Source organism: Microtus oregoni, unplaced genomic scaffold, assembly GCF_018167655.1.
Source record: "Microtus oregoni isolate MIOR12 unplaced genomic scaffold, Mior012 000004F_ref0000308, whole genome shotgun sequence".
NCBI classification, from domain to species: Eukaryota; Metazoa; Chordata; class Mammalia; order Rodentia; family Cricetidae; genus Microtus; species Microtus oregoni.
Window position 1 is genome coordinate 13,688,904 of NW_024543063.1, and position 19,106 is coordinate 13,708,009.

The window sequence follows — 19,106 nt, forward strand, 5'->3', positions numbered from 1 at the left end:
GGTACCCACTGGCCTCCTCTCCTAAAGGAATGGTCTCATCTGTCCTTATACACTGCACTCCTCCAACCGCAGTTCATTTGGGAATTTAAGATCTGTTTGCATTACTTTAATTATGTGCATGTGTGTCTACCCACGTGTGGACCAGATCTCTAGAACTGGATTTACAAGTGGTTGCAAACCATTCCACAGCAATGCTGGGAACTGAACACCAGTCTCCTGCATGAGCCATATCTGCTCTTAACTGCCCTGATTTTGGATTCTGGGTCTACCTTCATCCAAAGTAATCATAGTGACATTTTTTTATTTTTTATTTATTTATTTATTTATTTTTGAGACAGGGTTACAGGGTTTTCCTATGCAGCACTGGCTGTCCTGGAACTCACTCTGTAGACTAGACTGGCCTTGAACTCAGAGATCCGCCTGCCTCTGCCTCCCGAGCACTGGGATTAAAGGTATGCGCCACCACTATCCAGAGCATTTTCTCTCTCTTTTTTATTTATTTATTTATTTATTAAAGATTTCTGTCTCTTCCCCGCCACCGATCAATTCGGTAGAAACTCCCTCATGCCAGGAAGCAGGGGACCAGAAGTGGGCCATCAACATAAACTTGGATGGATGGACTGTCCCGGCCATCCTCCCTCTACCCCTGTCAACACAGAAGCCTCATCCTAAAAATGTCCAGAAGAGTGAAGAGGGTGGTGGCCAGGGGACAGGGGACTCCTCGGCCAAGCTCACCACCCCACCATCCCTAGAGTTCTACCTGCCACTCCAAGAGGGGACCAGGACCACCTAAAAGGCTATTGGCACTGGGTGTCCCACCTACCTAAAACGTCTAAGTCAACACATGTTGTAGGGAGCAGAAATGTATTTCTCCAGCAGGGTCCTGGATGGCTCTAAGACCAGAGTGCCCAGCCAACACCCTGACTCTGCTGTTAGCAGGGTGACCATAAACCCATTCTTGCTGCCCACCTGCATGGCTACCTGGAGTATTTATATGTTGAGTGAATGGGATGAAGGCCCCCTATGAAAAGGATCTGGCTCCCAGCACTGGCTAGCCCTTAATGCTACCCTCTCACCCTGGAGCTCCCCCATGACATGGAGGCCCAGCCCACCCTGCCCTACTCAGACCAGCGCTCAGCCTTCTCCAATCCATAAAGTTTAGTACAAAACTACTAAACTCAGCAGAGCAGGAGAAACGCACCCTTCCTGCCAGAGATCATCTGAGCACTGTCCCCTCGGCCCCCACTCCTTCCCCTTGCCAGCTGGAGGCCAGCCACAGGCAAGAATCGACAGCAGTCAGATGCCTTCAACACACTGTCCCACATGTCTCCCGAGGAGCTAAAAATTTCCAAACACCCAGACTGCCCAGCAGAGTTCATAACCTCAGCCTCAGCATGCATGCATCCCACCCTAGTTCTCCAGTCTAGACTAGCTTGCTACCCGTCCTAGACTACCTGGTCTAGGTAGTGCAGGGATTGGGCCCAGCTGGGAAGAGGCAGCTAAGGCCATCCAAGCTCTCATGGCACAATGGGGAAGCTCTTGGGGACTCTCGGGGGCAGCTGGGGACTCAGAAGTAGCAGCCTCAGAACTGTGGGTCCCGGATTATACGTCACGTGCAAGTCCCCTTGCAAATAGGCAGACAGGCACGCACACGTGTGTGCATGTACACACAAACATAACCACAAACACACACAGTAACCCTCCCTGGGTGATTTCAGTTTTAGGGGAAAATGGTGTTTATTTATTTTATATGTATGTCTATGCACCAGAGTGTACATATGTGCACCACTTGTGTGCAAGGCCAGAAGAGGGTATCAGCTCACTTAGAACTATCACTGAACGTGGGAGCTAGGAACTGAACCCAGGAGCTAGGAACGGAGCCCAAGTCCTCTCTAGGAGCAGCGCTCTTAGCTGTTGCGCCACCTCGCTAATCCCTGATTTTTCTTCTTAGAACACACTGCTCTCCAACACCCTATTTTATGTTTACTAACATCCCTTAGAGCCTGCCTCTCACTGGAATATGAACTATGCCCACACTGAGCAGAGAAAAGTGCCTGGCACGCTGTGGGCCCTCGGGAATTTTCTGTGGAATGAACGGTCTCCTTGCTCCCTTCTCTGATACCCTAATCATACACAGAACTGACTGACAACACAGCAGCATCTCGGGTCCCCTGGACACAGGAAAGCTTTTCGTCTTTGTTTAGTTTTAGGGCAGGACCTTTCTAAACCACACGCACACATGTATACAACATGAATGCATGTGCGTGTTGTGCACACATGCACACTACATCCTCACAAGCCACTCTCAAGGCACATACTAGAGAGCCTTGAAACATCACCTCCTCCTGCTCCCTGATCCACAGATCGGAACTGAGATGCAGACGGAAGACATGCCAGTATCTTGAACAAGATGCAAGGCAGGACCAAGCTGCCCCAGGCCTGCAGAACCCAGTGCCGAGTTCACTTCGCTGCCCATCTCCTGGGGTCAGTTGACATCTCAAGGTCAGCAACATAAGGTCGAGTCACATGGACTCTAAACAAGGACAACGCTGGCCTCACACAGGAGTCCCAAACACCTGCCAGAGCAGGTCTAGAAACTGGAAGCGGCACAGCGCCCGCCCCCACAAACACACCGCATTCTGCACAGTGCCTCTGCCTCTGAGAGCCAGGCCTCATCACATTTTGCACCCTACCCTGCCTCCTCTGTCTCCCACTACTGCCAGCCATGATCTAGAGACATCTTTTCCCAAGGCAAAAGCAAGAACAGCCGCTTGATGTGCAACAGACTGGGGACCAGGTTCTGCTGCTTCCATCCCAGACCTCCCAGCATCCTGGGAAGTGCGTGTTATCATCTCACAGATGAGGCAAGTGAACAGTGAAAGACTGCAATGCCCAGAGGAAGAGAGCTGGCATTTGGGCTCTACCTAGTGTCCTCACAGGCTCCCTCAGTCTCTTACTCATTTTGTGGGTGTATAGGTGTGTGTGCACCTAAGTGCACATGCGTGGAGACCAGAGACTAACATCGCATGTCTCCCTCTATCTCTCTCCACCTCACTGATTTGACTACTCTGATGGCTAGCAAGCCCCGGGGCTCTTCCTGTCACCATCCACTGCAGGAATTACAGGTGAGCACCGCTCTGCCCACTTTGACACGGTGCTGGGATGGAACTCTGGTCTGTATGCTTGCACAGCAAGCACTTCGTCTACTGAGCCGTCTTCCTAGTCTCACTCAGCAGAGACCCCATTTGTGGGGCCCTAAGGCCTAACGACAGCAGAACCTCACCGAGGGTCACCAGTCGGAATAGATTACTTCCCTGAACTTCCCTAGGAAGACTGGAAAATGGGAGCAACTGCAGAGAGAGAGAGATAGCAGAGAACTTCCTGAATCTGCTGTGAACCACGGGGTGGGTAAGGAAGCTGCAGATCCTTTCTTCAGTATTCCCAGATACATACGCTCTCTCCCTCACTGTGCCCATGCTGAATGACGGACGGTGAGCCTGTCCTGGAAAACTGGGAGGTTGGGACATCTGCCTGGGGCTCTTTAGTGGCCTGCAGGAAGGCTGTGTTGGGGTAAAAAAAAATGTATCTGTGGGCAGCTGTTTAGAGGAAGGAAATGCTGGGGTTTGGGGATGCTCCAGCCTGAGTCCAGGGCTCAGAGGCAAAGAGGGAGGGCGCAGAACGCAGCCTCAGCCTCCAGGGAGGGCGCAGAATGCAGCCTCAGCCTCCAGGGAGGGGGCAGAACGCAGCCTCAGCCTCCAGGGAGGGGGGCAGAACGCAGCCTCAGCCTCCAGTGGAACATTCTGTCCAGAAGTCTTCAAGCCCTCAGCACTAGCCTGCCAGCTCTCTGTGCACTTGTCCCCAGGGAAGGCTGGAATCCAGGCAATGTGGGAGCCAAAAAGACCCCATGACATCACATTTGCCACTACGCTGATGATCTGTAGGGTCACCCAGTAGTACTACCTATCTTGGGAGGGGAAGGGCCTGGGAGCTAGTAGGGACAGCCAGAAGGGGCTGGAATTGCTCAGATCCAAGGCCCAGGGGAAACTATTCTGGGCCCACTTCTTCCCAAAATAGAACCGTAAGTAGATATGGGGTCGGGTGAAGGGAGGCAGGGGCCATGGCATGGCATCTGGGGACATTTAACAGAGTAGGACAGTGGGGAGCTGGGCTGCATACTCAAAACACCCATAAGGGCATCTTCTCAACAGTAATAATAACAACACCAACCTACAGGCAGCAAGAGTGGCAGAGAAAGCCAGAGCTGCCCACTCTAAGAGCCGGCTGTAGGGTCAATTGCTGCCCAGGCCTCCTGAGCCACCATTCCACTTCACGGTCACAAGGGCTGAAGAAGGAGCATTTGGCTCCTCTTCTGGCAGTTTCCGGGAGGATACTCAGTTCTATGTGAGCCCAGGTCTGCCCTCCAAATCTGCGCCCCTGCTATGCTCCACCCTGAAGCACCGAGAGGTCATGGGGTGGGCACAGGAACAGCTGGGGCTGAAGCGGGACCCTGGGCAGGCAAAAGGCCCCGGTGGCAGGAACGCTGACCTAAATGTTCAGGTTAAGTTGCTGCCAAGGCCACAGCCTCTTAGACACACTCAGGCCATCAGGGGAAAAGAACAGGCTCTTGGTGATTAAGCGGAAAGCTATGCCTGATTTCCGCACCCCCAGAGAAACGCCAAGCAAGTCTGTTCCTGTCCCCAGCCCCTCCTCCAAGCCAACCCTGAGGGGCCTGGCACTATAACACGGGCTAAGGACATCCTCACCAGCCCCAGCTCAGGGCCAGGCTAGAATATGGAGTAGTTCCTCTGAGCACAACTCTCCTCCCCCAGGGGGCCAGGCCTGCCATAAGGCTGTGCCACCTCCACATCCTGGGCTAATCTGGCCCAGAGCCCATGGAGCCCCTGCTTAATGTCTACCCCAGCCCCTTCCCCCTGCCATCCCATGGCCACCCCTTCCTGCCAAGCCACCCCCAGTTGGCAGCAGACTCCCACTTCTAAAAGCCTGCTTTGGGTCAATTGCCTGCTCAAGGACCCATAATGGCTCTTAGTGCTTAGCACTCAAGGTCCTGTTCTCCGCCCGGGCCGTGAACTCCTCTCTAGCCCCAGAGTCAAAAGCTAGGCCTCTTTCCTGTCCCCAGCCTGCCTTTCCTCTCCATCTTACACCACTCCCCACCTGCCAGCCAGGGCCACCAAGTGGATGTCTGGACCCAGGTAATATACAAGTGTCCTGTTCCCCCAGCAAGAGCATGCCGGCCAACATGTATGCCATATTTGTTTCTACTATTTGTACCAAGGCATGCGTTTAGCCCTGCCCACCTTCTAGAGCCCTCTCTATTCCTTCCCCCAAACCAGTCCTGACAAAAGAGGCAAGCTTTCCAAGGTTTTGCACAAGCAGATTAACTTATTCCCCTGAACCCCAAGGCTCCCCCTAGCGAGAGCCTAGAGTTGGCCACTGGTGCAGCCTATGGTATGCACCTCTACCTTGCCTCCTGACCTGGCAACCCTATGCATCCTGGCCTGGCACCCCAGCCCAGGCTTATACCCCCTGAGCACAGTTCTGCCCCAAACATCAGGCTGCTGAGGGCAGGATCCTGCATCCTACTGAGCCTCTCACAATGGTGGTCAAAAGAGGCTTTGACCTCTGACCTCTGGAGAGCATGTCCCTTGCCTGCCCTGAGTGAAGAGCCTGAGGAGGCTCGTAGCTGGCACCCCACACCCAATAGGTATCAGTGATTAGTGAAGGGCTCCAGCAGAAGACATCAGTCCCCACCCCCCAAACAGGCCCGATGGGCCATGTTTGATGTTTGAAACCTTTTCCTGGCTCCTAAACCCACCCTCCCATGAACAATTTCCACCTCTTAAGAGCTACTTGGGGAGCAATAGAAAACAAGACCAAGCCTCCCAAGTAAGACCTCATGCGCCTGGTCCTTCTGCTGTGCTCGACCGAGCTGTACAACCCCTTACCCCGTTTGGGGTCTTTTGGAAGCCACAGGCTCCCTCCCTTTCAAGGTCAGCCTCAGATCAAGCTTGCCTCCTGGCATGACTCCATTTTCCAGAATTTTCTAAAAAATGGACAGCCATGCCCCTCTCAGCACCCTGGGATTAGTTTCATCAGTTCTACAAAGCATTTCCCTGTCACAGCCCCTGACGGAGGGGAGAAAAGCTGGTCCTCCAGTTTTCCCACACCAGCTCATCACCTCCTCCTCCTCCTCCTCCAACAGTTAGTCTAAAAACAAACAAAAATAAAAGCACAAAATCGCACCGTAGATCAGGCTGGCCTCAAGCTCTATGGAGCTGAGAATGACCTTGACCCTCTGATCTTCTTGCTTCTACCTCCTGAGTACTGGGATTCCAGGCGTGTATCTCTATGCCCAGTTTCATGCTACTCTCTTCTAACAGGAGGCAACCGGATGCCCACTGCCTCCAGATCCTATGATGGGGGTCCTTTGTACAGCACTTTAAAATCTTTGGGTCCAGGCTGGAGAGATGGCTCAGCTATTTAGAGCAATCGCTGTTTGTGGTATTTGGATGAAAGAGAATGGCTCTCATAGGCACATATATTTGAATGCTTGGTTCCCAGTGGGTGGAACTGTTTGGGAAGATTAGGATGCCTGATCTCTTTGGAGAAGGTGTGTGGCCAGAGGTGGGCTTTTAGATATAAAAATCCAAGTCTTCCTCCCTCTATCCCTCCCTTCCTTCCTCCCCTTCCTCTTCCTCCTCCTTCTTCCACCTCTTCTTCCTTCTTCCTCTCTCTCTGCCTTGTGCTTGTAGATCAGATGTAAACTCTCAGCTACTACTAGAGCGCTGCACCTTCCTGCCTGCTACAACGCTTCCTTCTACGATGGCCATGGGCTCTAGCCCTCTGGAACCACAGCCCTAATTAAACGCTTTCTTTAATAAGTTGCCTTGGTCATGGTATCTTGTCAGGGCAGTAGAATAGCAACTAAGAGCAACTGCTCTTCCAGAGGACTGGAATTCAGCCCCTAACACCCACATCAGGCAGCTCGCAATCAGCTGCAACCCTGTCTCCAAGGACTCGAGTGCCCTCTTCTAGTCAGGCAGGTACCTGCACACACACACACACACACACACACACACACACACACACACACTACATACGTATACACATATAAATAAAAATAATCTTTAAAAAAAAACTTAAGATCTCTATAAGACCTGGCAACTTCAGCAGAAAAGAACATCACTGGGCTGGAAGTATGGCTTGGCAGTGCTTACCTCGCATGCACAAGACTCTAGGCTCCCTACCAAGCGAAAAATAAACTTTAAAAAGAACTCTGCATGTAGGCACAGTGGCTGTCACAGACCCTGCGTGCACAGCCGTGGGTGGGTGCAGTCGTAGCCCACTAGCCAACAGAGACACTAGGGACCATGAGAAGCCCCCAAGGAATCAGACCAGGGTACCCTTCTAAGTTCATCCTGCTACCACCAGCTTTGCACCTATGAGCAAGGCAGCCAGCCTCCTGCGCCCCAATCTAACCACTATACGCGGCCCCGCTCACCTCTCCAGGATGGACACAGGCTGCCCAGGTGCCTCCCAGCTGCCCTGAGGAACTGTGTAAGTGACAGTGACATTTGTCACTGTTTATGCCTGGGAGGACAGCTTCTGGTATAAGCTGATGGAGGGAAAGCTCACTCTCACCACTGCGTTGTGGCTTCACATCAGCCACACTGAAGCAAGGCACAGCATCTCTTTCCTGCACCCACATCCAAAACTAGACAACGTGTGAGCATTTCACTGTTACCATTGCCGTGGCCCCTCTCCCTCGAGGCAATCCCAAGATTCCAGCAGCTGCCCAAAATGACAGCTATAATAAAATCCTATACATATGTGGAGAAAACGCTCCTCATACAGAGGAAGCAGATCGTGGCTTCCCTTAGCCCTGCCTGGTTGGCCAGCTTTGAAATTCTTGTACTCTGGAGAGATTGTTCAGTAAGTAACAGTGACTTTGAATCCCACACTATGACACCATGACGGTCCATCTGGGGGCAGAAGCCGCGGCTGACTCACAGGCAAACAGCACATCCAGCAGCTCCTCACTGGGCACGAGTGGACAGACACCCCCAGGTTTCATTCCACTGCTCGAAACAACACACACTTTAAAGTGGATGAATTGTTTATTTCTGTAATTTTCCACTCAATGTTTTTGGACCTCGGTTGACATCGGGTAACTGAAACCCGGGAAAGTAAAACCTCAAATTGGGAGGGGGGAGACTGCTATGTTGTTATTGCAGAAACCACGTGCCCTTAAGTATTCTAACTCCCCAGTTCCCCAACTCTCACCCCAACCTGACCTCCAGGTCACTCTATAGGACTTTCCAACCCTCTGCTGTGAGACTGATGATGGCAAGGGAAGCTGTGTCTCCAGTGACCCAGGTGTCTAGGGTACAAGCCCTTGTGTGCAGACTGCGTAGCCTCAGATGCCTTCATAGCCACCCCACTCAGGTCTCTGGGTGCCAGTTCTCACGTACAGAGGCCCCAACACGAAGTGCCTTAGTGGGCAACGCACACGGCCATCATCATTGGGAAATTCCTCAAACTCTTCTGTTTCGGGACCAGAGAACAGCTGCTTCAGCTCTTTGCACGCATCAGGAGCGACCAGGGCAAGCATCCTAACTCCACCCTGCCCCCTAGAGCCCCATCGGAGGGGGCAACCCCCTAACTCTTTCGCCCAATCCCTTGGGCAACATCTGTTGAGTAAGACGAAAACCTGAGTTGAAGATTAAACCACTCGGCCCTCACTGGCCCGGGCACAGGCTGGAAAATATGTTTGGCCAGCAGGGTCTGAAGCTGGGCAGAAAATCTGGGTCTGAATCAGGGGAAGGGTGGTTAGGATTCATCCAAGGTCAGTTAAAAAAAAAAAAAAAAAAAACCTTGCGGAAGCAGAGACAAACCAAGGCCAGAACATGCCATAGTCAGACAGATGAACGGGACACACTAAGTTGGGAAACAGTAAAACAAGGCAGTCAGACAGTGCCCTACAGTGGCTGGAAGGCTGGCACTGGAGGGAAAAGGAAGGAAAACCCTGAACCCACCCTTTCCTCCCTCTTAGGAGCCTGCCCAAAGCACTTGCCTCACCCACGGTGAGGAAGCAGGTGCTGAGCGCACTGGGGGAGCCAAACTTTCTCCTTGTGTCTCCTGGACCGCTTTCCCACTGGCAGGGCAGCACAGGGCCTCCCATTGAGTGCAGTGGCTTGCCCCAGACCCATGTCCCGAACTCACCACAGGCATCAGGGAATGCAGGGCCACAGTAGGACCCACCTACCTCACCACCAGCTATCACAGTCCTGATCTGTGCCCGGCACATGTGCGTGAATGTCTACCAAATGCCAGGAAGATAAAAGTCCCTGTCCTGGAATTCACACGCTGGTGTGGGCGGAACCCCCTCAGTCAAGATAAAGACAAATAAGTAAGGTGCAGAGGGTGGAAGAGGCCACAAGCACCTCGGAGCAAGGGAAGAAGGAAGGGAGGTGAGATTCCTGGGGGAAGGGAAATGCTGACCAGTGAGGAGGCGTGTCTGTCGGAAGAGCATTCGAGGCAGAGGGAAGAGAAGGAGCCATGTCCCTGGGGGTAGCACGGCATCTGATATGTTTAAGGCTCAGCAAGATAAACTCTGGGTGCGAAAACAAGGTGAGGGCAAAAGAGATGAACTGGGAGAGGAAGGCATCTGTGGAAGAGGCTAAGGGTTTGCTCCAGAGGTGACAGACTTCGGATTCTTTGGATATATATCATTAGGTGGATTAGTCTGATGTTTTATTCTTTTGACATAAAGAATACCTCGTGAAGTAGGTACTGTTAGTAGCTCCCGCTCTGGGAAAGGGCAACTAAAGAAAGAGGGGGTCATTCAATTAAAGCAAAGAAGGTAGGGAACAAGAAATAGGAGAGAAATAAAGATCTGGGAATGGGGTGCTGGGACCCAGGGGAAGGAGTGGAACTCCTTGATTTTTTTCTTACTGCTGGGGGAAGTGGGTTCTGAGGACCATCACCACCTTCAGGCCCCAGCCTCGCCAGGAGGGGGCTCACCCAAAGTCCTGCAAGGCTGTTCCACTATGCGGGTGAGCACAGCACGGAGTCAGGAAGAAAGCCGACCTGGCACATGTGCCCTTCAAAGGCAGGCAGCCCTCCCAGCTGCTAACTGCAGGCCTCCAGTAGGAGCGCCATCCTAGGCCCTTCTGTCCTGACCTTGGACCTTGCCTCTGTAAACAAAACCCAAGAGCCAGATGCTGGCCCCTGCCTCGTGGTCCCTAAACCCTGGACCCTCAGCCTTCCTGGGCAGCCAAGGACATTCTGTTCTTAGCCCTAAGGTAGCAGCTCAGTAGAAATGACAACAGTCATCATATTCTCTCCCAACCATCCTCCTCTGGCACATGGGATGCCTTTGTGACCCTGGAGGGGTTTCTAGCCAGACCACTCTGGCCTCATTCGCAGCCCCACCCCTACCCTGCTATTGCAACAGGGATCTGTGAAAGTAACACCCCACATCTGGAGGCTCCAGTGGGGTAGCTGATGTCTAGGAGAGTCTCACCTAGGGGGTCAGGTCTCTGTAGCTGGTCTGCCCATGGCCTGAGTATACAGCAGAGTAACAGGGGGCCAGGAATCTGAGAGCCCACATGCATCAGAAATCCAAGATACAGAGAGAAAGAAGCGATCAGGTTACAGTTACAGGCAAGTTAGGGCTGAAGCAAAAGAAGACTAGATGCCACGGCTGTGTGTCCCACATCTAGGCAGAGCAAGTGATCACGCTTCTGTGAAGGATACCAACAACCAGACTCAGACTCCCCCTACAACCACCACAACACTGGTACCACCACAGATGTTCCATACCAGCCCAGCCAGTATGGCCCACCTCAAGTCCCTCTGCACAATCCTTCTCTGTCTCTCTCCTCGTGTCTCTCTCTTACACAAAACACACATACACACACACACACACACACACACAGCCCTTCTGCAGTCTCCAGACCCAACCTGCCCCTAGAATGCAGTGGAATGGGACCTGGAGAGGCTAAGGAAGCAGGAAGCCCGGCCAACACGTCAGCCCAGCTGGAATCAGTCTGCAGCGGGCCAGCTCCACAGCCCACAACTCACAGAGGTCCTGCCCCTGTCCGAACTGTTCTGGAAACATGACAGGGATGAGGGGGATGAGGGCCATAAAAGCAGAAAAACAGAGTCACAGGGACATAGCAAAGCTGAGGAGAGGAGCAGAGGCCACCACCTTGTAGGTAGACTCCAGGAAACACCATCTATGCTCCTGCCTCCAGCTGAAGGGTACAAGAACTTCAGTCAGGAGGGTGGAAGGAGATACCACAGAATACCTTAGTACTCCAGGCCCTAGAACAACAGTAACCTAGCCAGGCCTGGGGACATACAAGATGGCCTTTTATGGGTTTTCCCAAGGATCTCAAATCTCCAGACACACAGAGCAGGCCCTGCAGCACGTCAGGAGGGACCTCATGACTCATTTCCTCCCACCAGCCTCAGCCCCAAGCCCTCAACCCACTCCACCCCACAAACCCAGCTCCCAACATGCAAGAGACTGGAAGGAGAAAGAAAGGCTGTCACTCACCACCAGTTCATGGCTGGATGGAGGAACACAAGGGGCAGCCACCTGGGAGAGAGGTAAAAAAAAATGTCGCTGTTAGCATCTGTCCCAGCAGCCCCTGGGCCTCCTGAGCCCACTCTTACCCCAACCCCTAGGGGGTAGCCTTCCCTGAGGCACAGAGAGAGCTCTTCAGAAGGCCACCCACAAAGACTTAGACCAGACAACAAACATGAAATGCCCCTCCACAGGTCAAATCCTGTAAAACATAACACGCCTACCTGGAGGTCGGCATGGCAGTAAGTATACCCTGAATCCTACCATAACCATAAAGCTTCCCCCCACCCCCTCCTCGATTCCTCTACAGTATAGAAAGATGGATTTAAAATACTTGAAAAACATGATTTAGACCTGTAGGAAAGTAAAATCCCATCCCTCCATCTTTCCCCATAGCCAGTGGCTGACCCCAAGTCAGAGCTGAGGGGGGCTCCCCCAGGCTGGGAATGGCCAGATCTTCCAGGGATTGCACAGAGCACTTTGGGGGGAGGCAGAACCCACTAGGAAGGGGACTGTCATTATCAGATCATCCTCATCCTTCTCTGAGCCAAGGTCATGGCAACTTGGCCTCTAGGAGGGAGAGAGGAAGGAGGGCTCAATGGCCACGCCACCCTGACAATTAGCAGGGCACGTGTCAGAGGCCAGTACATTCCTTTCTCCAGCCAACACATTTTTCTTGGATCTCAGTCCTCAAACTTGGCTCTGACTCCTCACCCAAGCACCAGGCCAGAGGCCTACAGAGAAGCAGACGGTGGCTGAAGAGGCAACTGCCTCTCCAAACGGTAGGCAAGCCCATCTCATGTGCAATACCAATGCTTGCAGAGCTGGTACCACTTAGCAGGCATGCTGCTAAATAAAGTACTTTGCCCTTTCAACAACCAGAAAGGCAGACTCTACTGTTACCTCCCCAGGAGGAGTTGAGGCAAGACAGGGTAAGCAATTTACCCAAAGTCACACAGCACAGGTGAGGCTGGGAGTTGAACCCGGGCAATCTGGGTCCCAAGATTTGGTGTGAAGAGCTCTGATTATTCATGGTGCTCCCTGTAGGAGAATGGGGGTGCAGAAAGAGCCCAAAGCCCAGTTCTGGATTCACATGGGCATAGGACTCAGGGTGAATGTTTTAGAACTAGACCCAGAGTGGGAGCTAAGATGGAGAGGAGAGAGACGGTCTTCAGACCTCTCTATGGTCATCCTGATCAATAGCCACGGCTCAACCACAGGCTACACTCTCTGTCCTTTACAACCCAAGCCAAGCCAACCACAGTGATTGTAAATATTCAAAGCACAGACCAGACTCTCAGAGGGCCCCCTCCCAACTCATGAGAGCATCACAGGGACTTGGGTATGATTGCTGGGCCACATCCTGGTCAGGATGGACCCGGTTAGACTCCCATCCTGAGCACCGCAGACAGACAGTTGTGACCTCTAGAGAGGGCTATAACGCAGGACGTAAGAGCTGCCTTGGCTTTCAGAGCCCAAACAGGTCTCCATTGCATAAGGGTGGGCCGTGACTTTGAGACACACAGAGGGTCTCTCCCCCAGGCCCATCCTAACCATGGACCCTTTCCTCGCCCTTTACCCCCAACTCCCCAGGCAGATGTACCCACACAGAACTATCACCTAAGGGAATAAAGTTATACTCCCTCAAAGTGGTATCCTAGGGGCCTTTCCACCGCAGACCCATAGCAGGCCAGGGCTGCTGGCCACGGACTTGTGTGTCTCAGAGCTTCTAGTCTCGTTCTTGCTCTTTTTTTTCTCTGAGGCACAGAAATGTTTCCTTAAAAGGCCGTCTGTCTCTCCTTCTCTCCAGCACCCTGGCCCCCAGCCACCCTCTCAGGAGCCCAGAATGTGCCAGGAGTACCAGGGGCCCTGCCACTCTGTGGTCTATGCTCAGCAGCCCCACACTCCTGGCATCAGCAGCGGCTGGCCCCACTGACTACAGGTGACTTAGGTAGCCCTGGGCCTTCTTCAAGGGCTCTGATGACAGCACCTGCTGGGACCAGGCAGCCACAGGTGAGTTGCTCCTCCTGGCAGACCACTGGACTTGGGGCAGAATCAGCCTACTGCGCCATGCCCCCAAATGAAGGGCGGAGGACAACACCCTCACAGCAGCAGCAACCAGCCCCCCACCACCACACTGGCTTCCCAGCAGCCATGACTCTGTGCACTGTGAGAACTCATCCAGGGCCCACGGGTGGGCCCACTGACTATCCCTGCTTAGCAGACAGGAACCGAGCCACAGCTGGGCAGAGGCACGATCCTGCCCTGCTCTCAAGCCCACCCTGCTCTGCACAGAGCAAGGACCGCCCAGACCCCTGCCAGCACCCCGTTTCAGTGCCTCACTACCCTGCAAGGAGAAGCACCCCTTTCTCAAAACCCCAATAAAAGCTTAAGTTCTCAGCCTTGCTTACATAAAACTCCAGATTCCTAAACTGGCCAGGTCCTGCAGAGGAGACCCCATACTTGTGGACCCTGACCTAAGAAAATGTACAGGAAGCCTCACACTTCCAACTATAACCTCATCACCTTATTCTGGGTAGAAACACTATCTTGGGTTTCCTTTTTAACACTTGCTGGGTCTACGGTTTTTCTTGTTATATTTGATGGTGGTAGCTATGGTTTTTTGTTGTTGTTTGTTTGTTTGTTTGTTTGCTTGAGGGATGGTCTTACTATATAGCCAACACAAACCTCTTTCTTTCCAGCCTCAGACTCCCCAGTGTTGGAATAACAGGCTTGCATCACTGTATACTTGGCTTAAATGCCCCCTCCCACCATCTTTTTCTAGGAGAAATAATCTTAGAAGAGTGTGTGCGTGTGCATGTAGGCATGTGTGCTCGGCACATCTGTGTCATGCTATACGGATGAAGGTCAGAGGACAACTTGCAGGAGTCAGTTCTCTCCTTCCACCACGTGAGTCCTGGAGATGGGATGCTGATGTCTGGCAGCAAATCTCCACCCTCTGAGCTCTCTCATTGCCCCTCTCCCTTTTCACTGTGGCAAAACATACACGACATAAAAAGCCCCATCTTAGGGCCTGGAGATGTGGCCTGTGATAGATCTTTTGACTGGAATGCACAACATGCTAGATTCAGTAACCAATACCCAATATAATAATAATAATAATAATAATAATAATAATTTCCTAAAATTAAAAGTACCATAAAATAAGCATTTCCAAGTATAAAATCAGTGGAGCTGAGTGCATCCACAGTGACATTCTAGCAACTACGTACTTTCAGAACTTTTCATCATCCAATCCCACTGAACTATGAGCTCCCTCTTTCCCTTCCCACTCCATAAAATCTCACCTTCTGCACTGTGAATGTGCTAACCACAGAGACCTCTGGGATCTGACAACAGATCCTCAAGGGGCTTGGACCACCATTCCCATTTCTAAACTCCCCTTCCCAATCAAGATTCTTGGATCTGCCTTGGAAGGGGGGTTTAGGAACAGGCCCATTTATGAAGATCTGCCTTGTGACCCTAGGCACATCACATAAACGCTCATCTCTCAGGACCCTCTATCCTGGAGCTGGCCACAGAACTCAGTGGGATTGCAGAGGGAGGAATGATACCCAGGGAGGCCAAAAAGAATATGCACAAAAGGGCCTCCTGGGTACCAGACTGTGAGAATCAGAACCATGCAAAGAGGTCTCACATGAACCCCGAGGGAGGGGCTGTGGGGTACTTACACATAGGCTCCTGGAGAGAGATATGCCCCTCACTCCCACACTGCTCACCCTCGTCGTTTGTATCTTTCATTAAACCCTTCCTGATACACCACAAACCATGCCTCCCAAGTCTCCGGGAGCAAATCAATGGTACCCAAAGCGGGGTCACAGGAATCTCAGTTGACACCCAATTGGTCAGAAGCACAAAGACACCCTGAAGTTTGAAACTGGCACCTACGAGGCAGAAGGCAGTCCTGGGGATCAAGTATCCAACCTATGAAGTATGTCACTGTGTCTGGTGCGATATTGGGTTGGAGGTCACCTGTAGTTGTCACCACTGCAGAACTGTCTGCTGCTGCTGATGAGACCCACGTATACATCCTGTGAAGTCACAGAAAGTCTTGTGCTGTCGGGTGGGACAGAAACCAGGACATGTGCGGTTTGCTAACAGACACATTCCTGAAAGGCCAATCACATGCTTGCCGTTTTGTGTCTGGCTGATTCCCCTTCGTGTTACAGCTGAATAATATCCCCCAAACTGGCATGTGAAAATTCAAACCAGTCCCTTAGAAAGTGCCCAGGGAGGTGCCCTGGGCACTCCCTTTAGGAGTGCCCTTTAAAGACATGACTAGGTGAGTCCACCAAGGTGAGCCCGATTCAGTATGACCTATTGTCCTTACAGGAAGAGACTGGACACAGACCATAGAGGAAGAGCCCGGAGGATACGGGTGAAGGCAGTGTCCATGTACTGAAGAGACAGTGTTGCAGGCTGATACTGACTGAAGAACCCAGCCCGGAAGTCATGAGAGCCAATTGCATGACCATGAATCAACATTTCTAAGATCCACCAAGGTTCAAGGTCCACTGCCTGTCCTACCGCCCTGAGTGGATCCACGTGTGATGGGCATGTGGCTCATTTCCTGAGGAGTATTCATGGTGACCCCCATCCCTGTCCAACATGTCTGGGTACCCACATTAATGACATATGGAACAGAGGGACAATGGGGTTTATAAAGCACCTACTGCGTGTCACTGAGCTGGGCACTTTACAGCCATACACATATTCACTTTCAGACCAGTTTTTGAAGTTAAAAAAAAAAAAGGCTCATGGAAGTTAAGCTAGATTCCCCAAAGTCAAACATCTGGGAGCATTAGCTGGGCAGCTGATGACCAGGAGGTTTTCTCAGCTTTCTTCATATCAAGCTCCAGTCTAACACTTGTTCCCTCTACCTCAAACCCCACCCCCAACAAGGTGTGCATCGATACCCTAGCTCCTAGGATCTCAGGTCGCCTCCCAACAAACTGAAGGCTCTCAGAGAAACTAGCCTACTTCAGCCTGCCTCAGACACCCGCCTTTCCCACCTGTTCTCTGACGCATGGCTGGATAGGGCACACACTGAGGCAAGGTGCTGGGGCTGCAGGTCACTGGGAGAGTGTGGACGTCCCGAGGAGGGACTGTGAGTCTGGCACAGACGAGGTTATCCCTGTCCCTCTGCTGCATGTCACACTCCCATACTGATCCCCTGCTCCATGCCACCCCTATTCCCACAAAAGGGAAGCACACAGGTCCTTTCCAGTGTGCAGCTTGGCCCAATTCTCACTTCAGAAGTGAAGTCTGTTTTGAAAGGGAAGATGGGGAAAGAATATTTCGGTAACACTAATACATGTGAGACATATGGAAATGAGAATGCTTGGCATATCAAAAAAAAAAAAAAAAACACCAGGACTTGCCTTTAACTGGGACCCAGACAGGGTAAAGGCAAGATGCCCTGATGAAGGAACACTGAGCTGGGTATAAAAGAGGAGGAGCTGCGCACCACTCTTTCTGTGCTTGACCGAGGAAAACTATGAATGTCCAGGAAAAGAGGACAGACTTTAGGCTGCTGGAACCGAGGAACCGCTGAAGGTTCTGGAGTAGAGGAAGGACCACCAGAAGCAATGCTCCAGGCAGAGAATTCCTGGCACAGAGACAGGAAGAATGGAAGAATAGAGAACTTAAGGCAAGTAGAGAGGTACAGTAACCATACCAACAGAAACAAGGAAAAGAAAGGGGAGGGAAAGCAGGAGCCTGAATCCTAGGGCCAGGGAACCATTGGGTACCCCAAAATCTAGAAACCCATAAAACACTCTAGCCCAGAGCTTCCAGCCTAGCCTCTACTTCTTCCACTCCCAAGCAGAGACACCACCCACCACTCCATGGTCACCCTTTGTACCAGGAGGTAACCAGCATCTAAACTCTGGTCACCGAGCATCACCACATGGTAGCCCCAGAAAAGTCAAGTATCTGTGCCTATAGATAAGGAAACCTCATCTGTGAGTTCATATCATCAATGCCCTGGGACAATCAAAGGCCTCTACTAAGTCACCCTGTATTGTCCTGGAAGCCTAGGTGTCCTCTGGGTATTGGTGGGTGCCCAAAAGATGTTGAGACCATGGGGTTGAAGTCTGGAAGCAGGACAAGACTGCTTGAGGAATGCCAGCAGGGCTCAAAGCCACTAGCCTCCCAAGATGAGCTTCAGGCCCTAGGCTGGAGAGGTCTGGGGACAGGGGTGGACCTTGCCTTGAGTCCACAGCCTCTGGGCCTGTGCAAACCCTGCAGGGCACTGTTCTTCTCTAACTCCAAGCCATTAGCAAGGCTCTTTCCTTCCCTTATATAGAGTTCAACTATGACCAGGAAGGAAGTGTGGAGAGTTCCTTTTAGCCAGGAGGCAAAAAGAGGCCTGTTCCTGGGAACATCTTGAACCAGAAGCCTGGCCCCTGCCCTGGATCCCTCAGCTCCAGTGAGGACAGAGAATTGGAGGGGGCTTCCCTTCCTATAAAGGAGCCTAGATTAAAACTTGGGGAAGACAGGACCCATTGCTGCCTCAGATTCTGACTCAGAATTTTGTCCCCAGAACCCATAAGATCCCCAGCACTACTAGGTCTCCAAGTTGCTCCTTTGGCTTGAATCCTCTTCCAGGACACCTGTCATTGGCTGCCTGGCCCACTGCCAGGTTCTACACAGTTGTCAGACGGGCTACTCACGGAGGGAAACTGATCTCCTGGCAGACCCCTCCACGTGTCTCTCCACCCCACACAATCAAACAGCCAGCCTGAAAGAGGACGAGATGACCAGGTGTGCCCAGGAATGCAGCGTTCAGAGCAACCCCCAGTCAGAAGGTCCCCTAACAGCTAAGGAGCGAGGGTGAAGGTGGGGAGAGCATACCGAGCTATGATCCAAGTAGACCTCATTACTGAAGCCGATCCCCTTCGGAGCTGGCCGGGAAGGCGGCACACAACAGCAACTGGAATCAACACCCTATAGCAGTGGTTCCAGCCTTCCTAATGCTATGACCCTTTAATATAGTTCCTCATGCTGCATTGACGCCAGCTCTATAATGATTTCGTTGCCTCCTCACGACTGTAATTTTGCTACTGTTATGAATCATAATGTAAACATCTGATATATGCCCCCTCCAGGGGGTGGCGACCCCCTGGTTGAGAATCACTGCCCTATAGGTTCCATGGGCTGCCCAGTAATTCTAAAGATGGGCTACCTGGGGAACCCAACCTTAGAACCCCAAGGAGCCAACACAATGGTCATGCTTGCTGCCCCCCAACATTGGGGCAGCTGGGAAAGGAGTAAGGCTGCTCACTGGGATGGGTTTGTGAGCAATAGAATCTGAGCTCCAGGCACCTACTGGGCACAGGCCTGAAGTTCAAGATTGCAATCCAGAGTCATAAGAGCAAGAGGCAGACAATAGCCAGGAAACATGGTGGGATGGGGAAATGGGGCACAGCTAGAGGGCATGGCTGGGCCCTGGGCCTGACACCGGCCAATGTCA

At 52.2% G+C, this 19,106-nt stretch overlaps 1 protein-coding gene across 13 annotated transcripts in view; it reads right to left on the bottom strand.

Moving 5' to 3' along the window:
• Tns1 (tensin 1) overlaps nt 1–19,106 on the bottom strand; it is a 229,143-nt gene that overhangs the window by 105,759 nt on the left and 104,278 nt on the right. For 12 of the 13 annotated variants that reach the window (XM_041650703.1, XM_041650702.1, XM_041650701.1 and 9 more), the window contains one exon: nt 11,582–11,623. In XM_041650703.1, the coding sequence (XP_041506637.1) occupies nt 11,582–11,623 (42 nt within the window). Of the gene's footprint in view, nt 1–11,581; nt 11,624–12,019; nt 12,098–19,106 lie in introns of those variants that run through there. The other variant, XM_041650708.1, reaches the window with a different exon arrangement.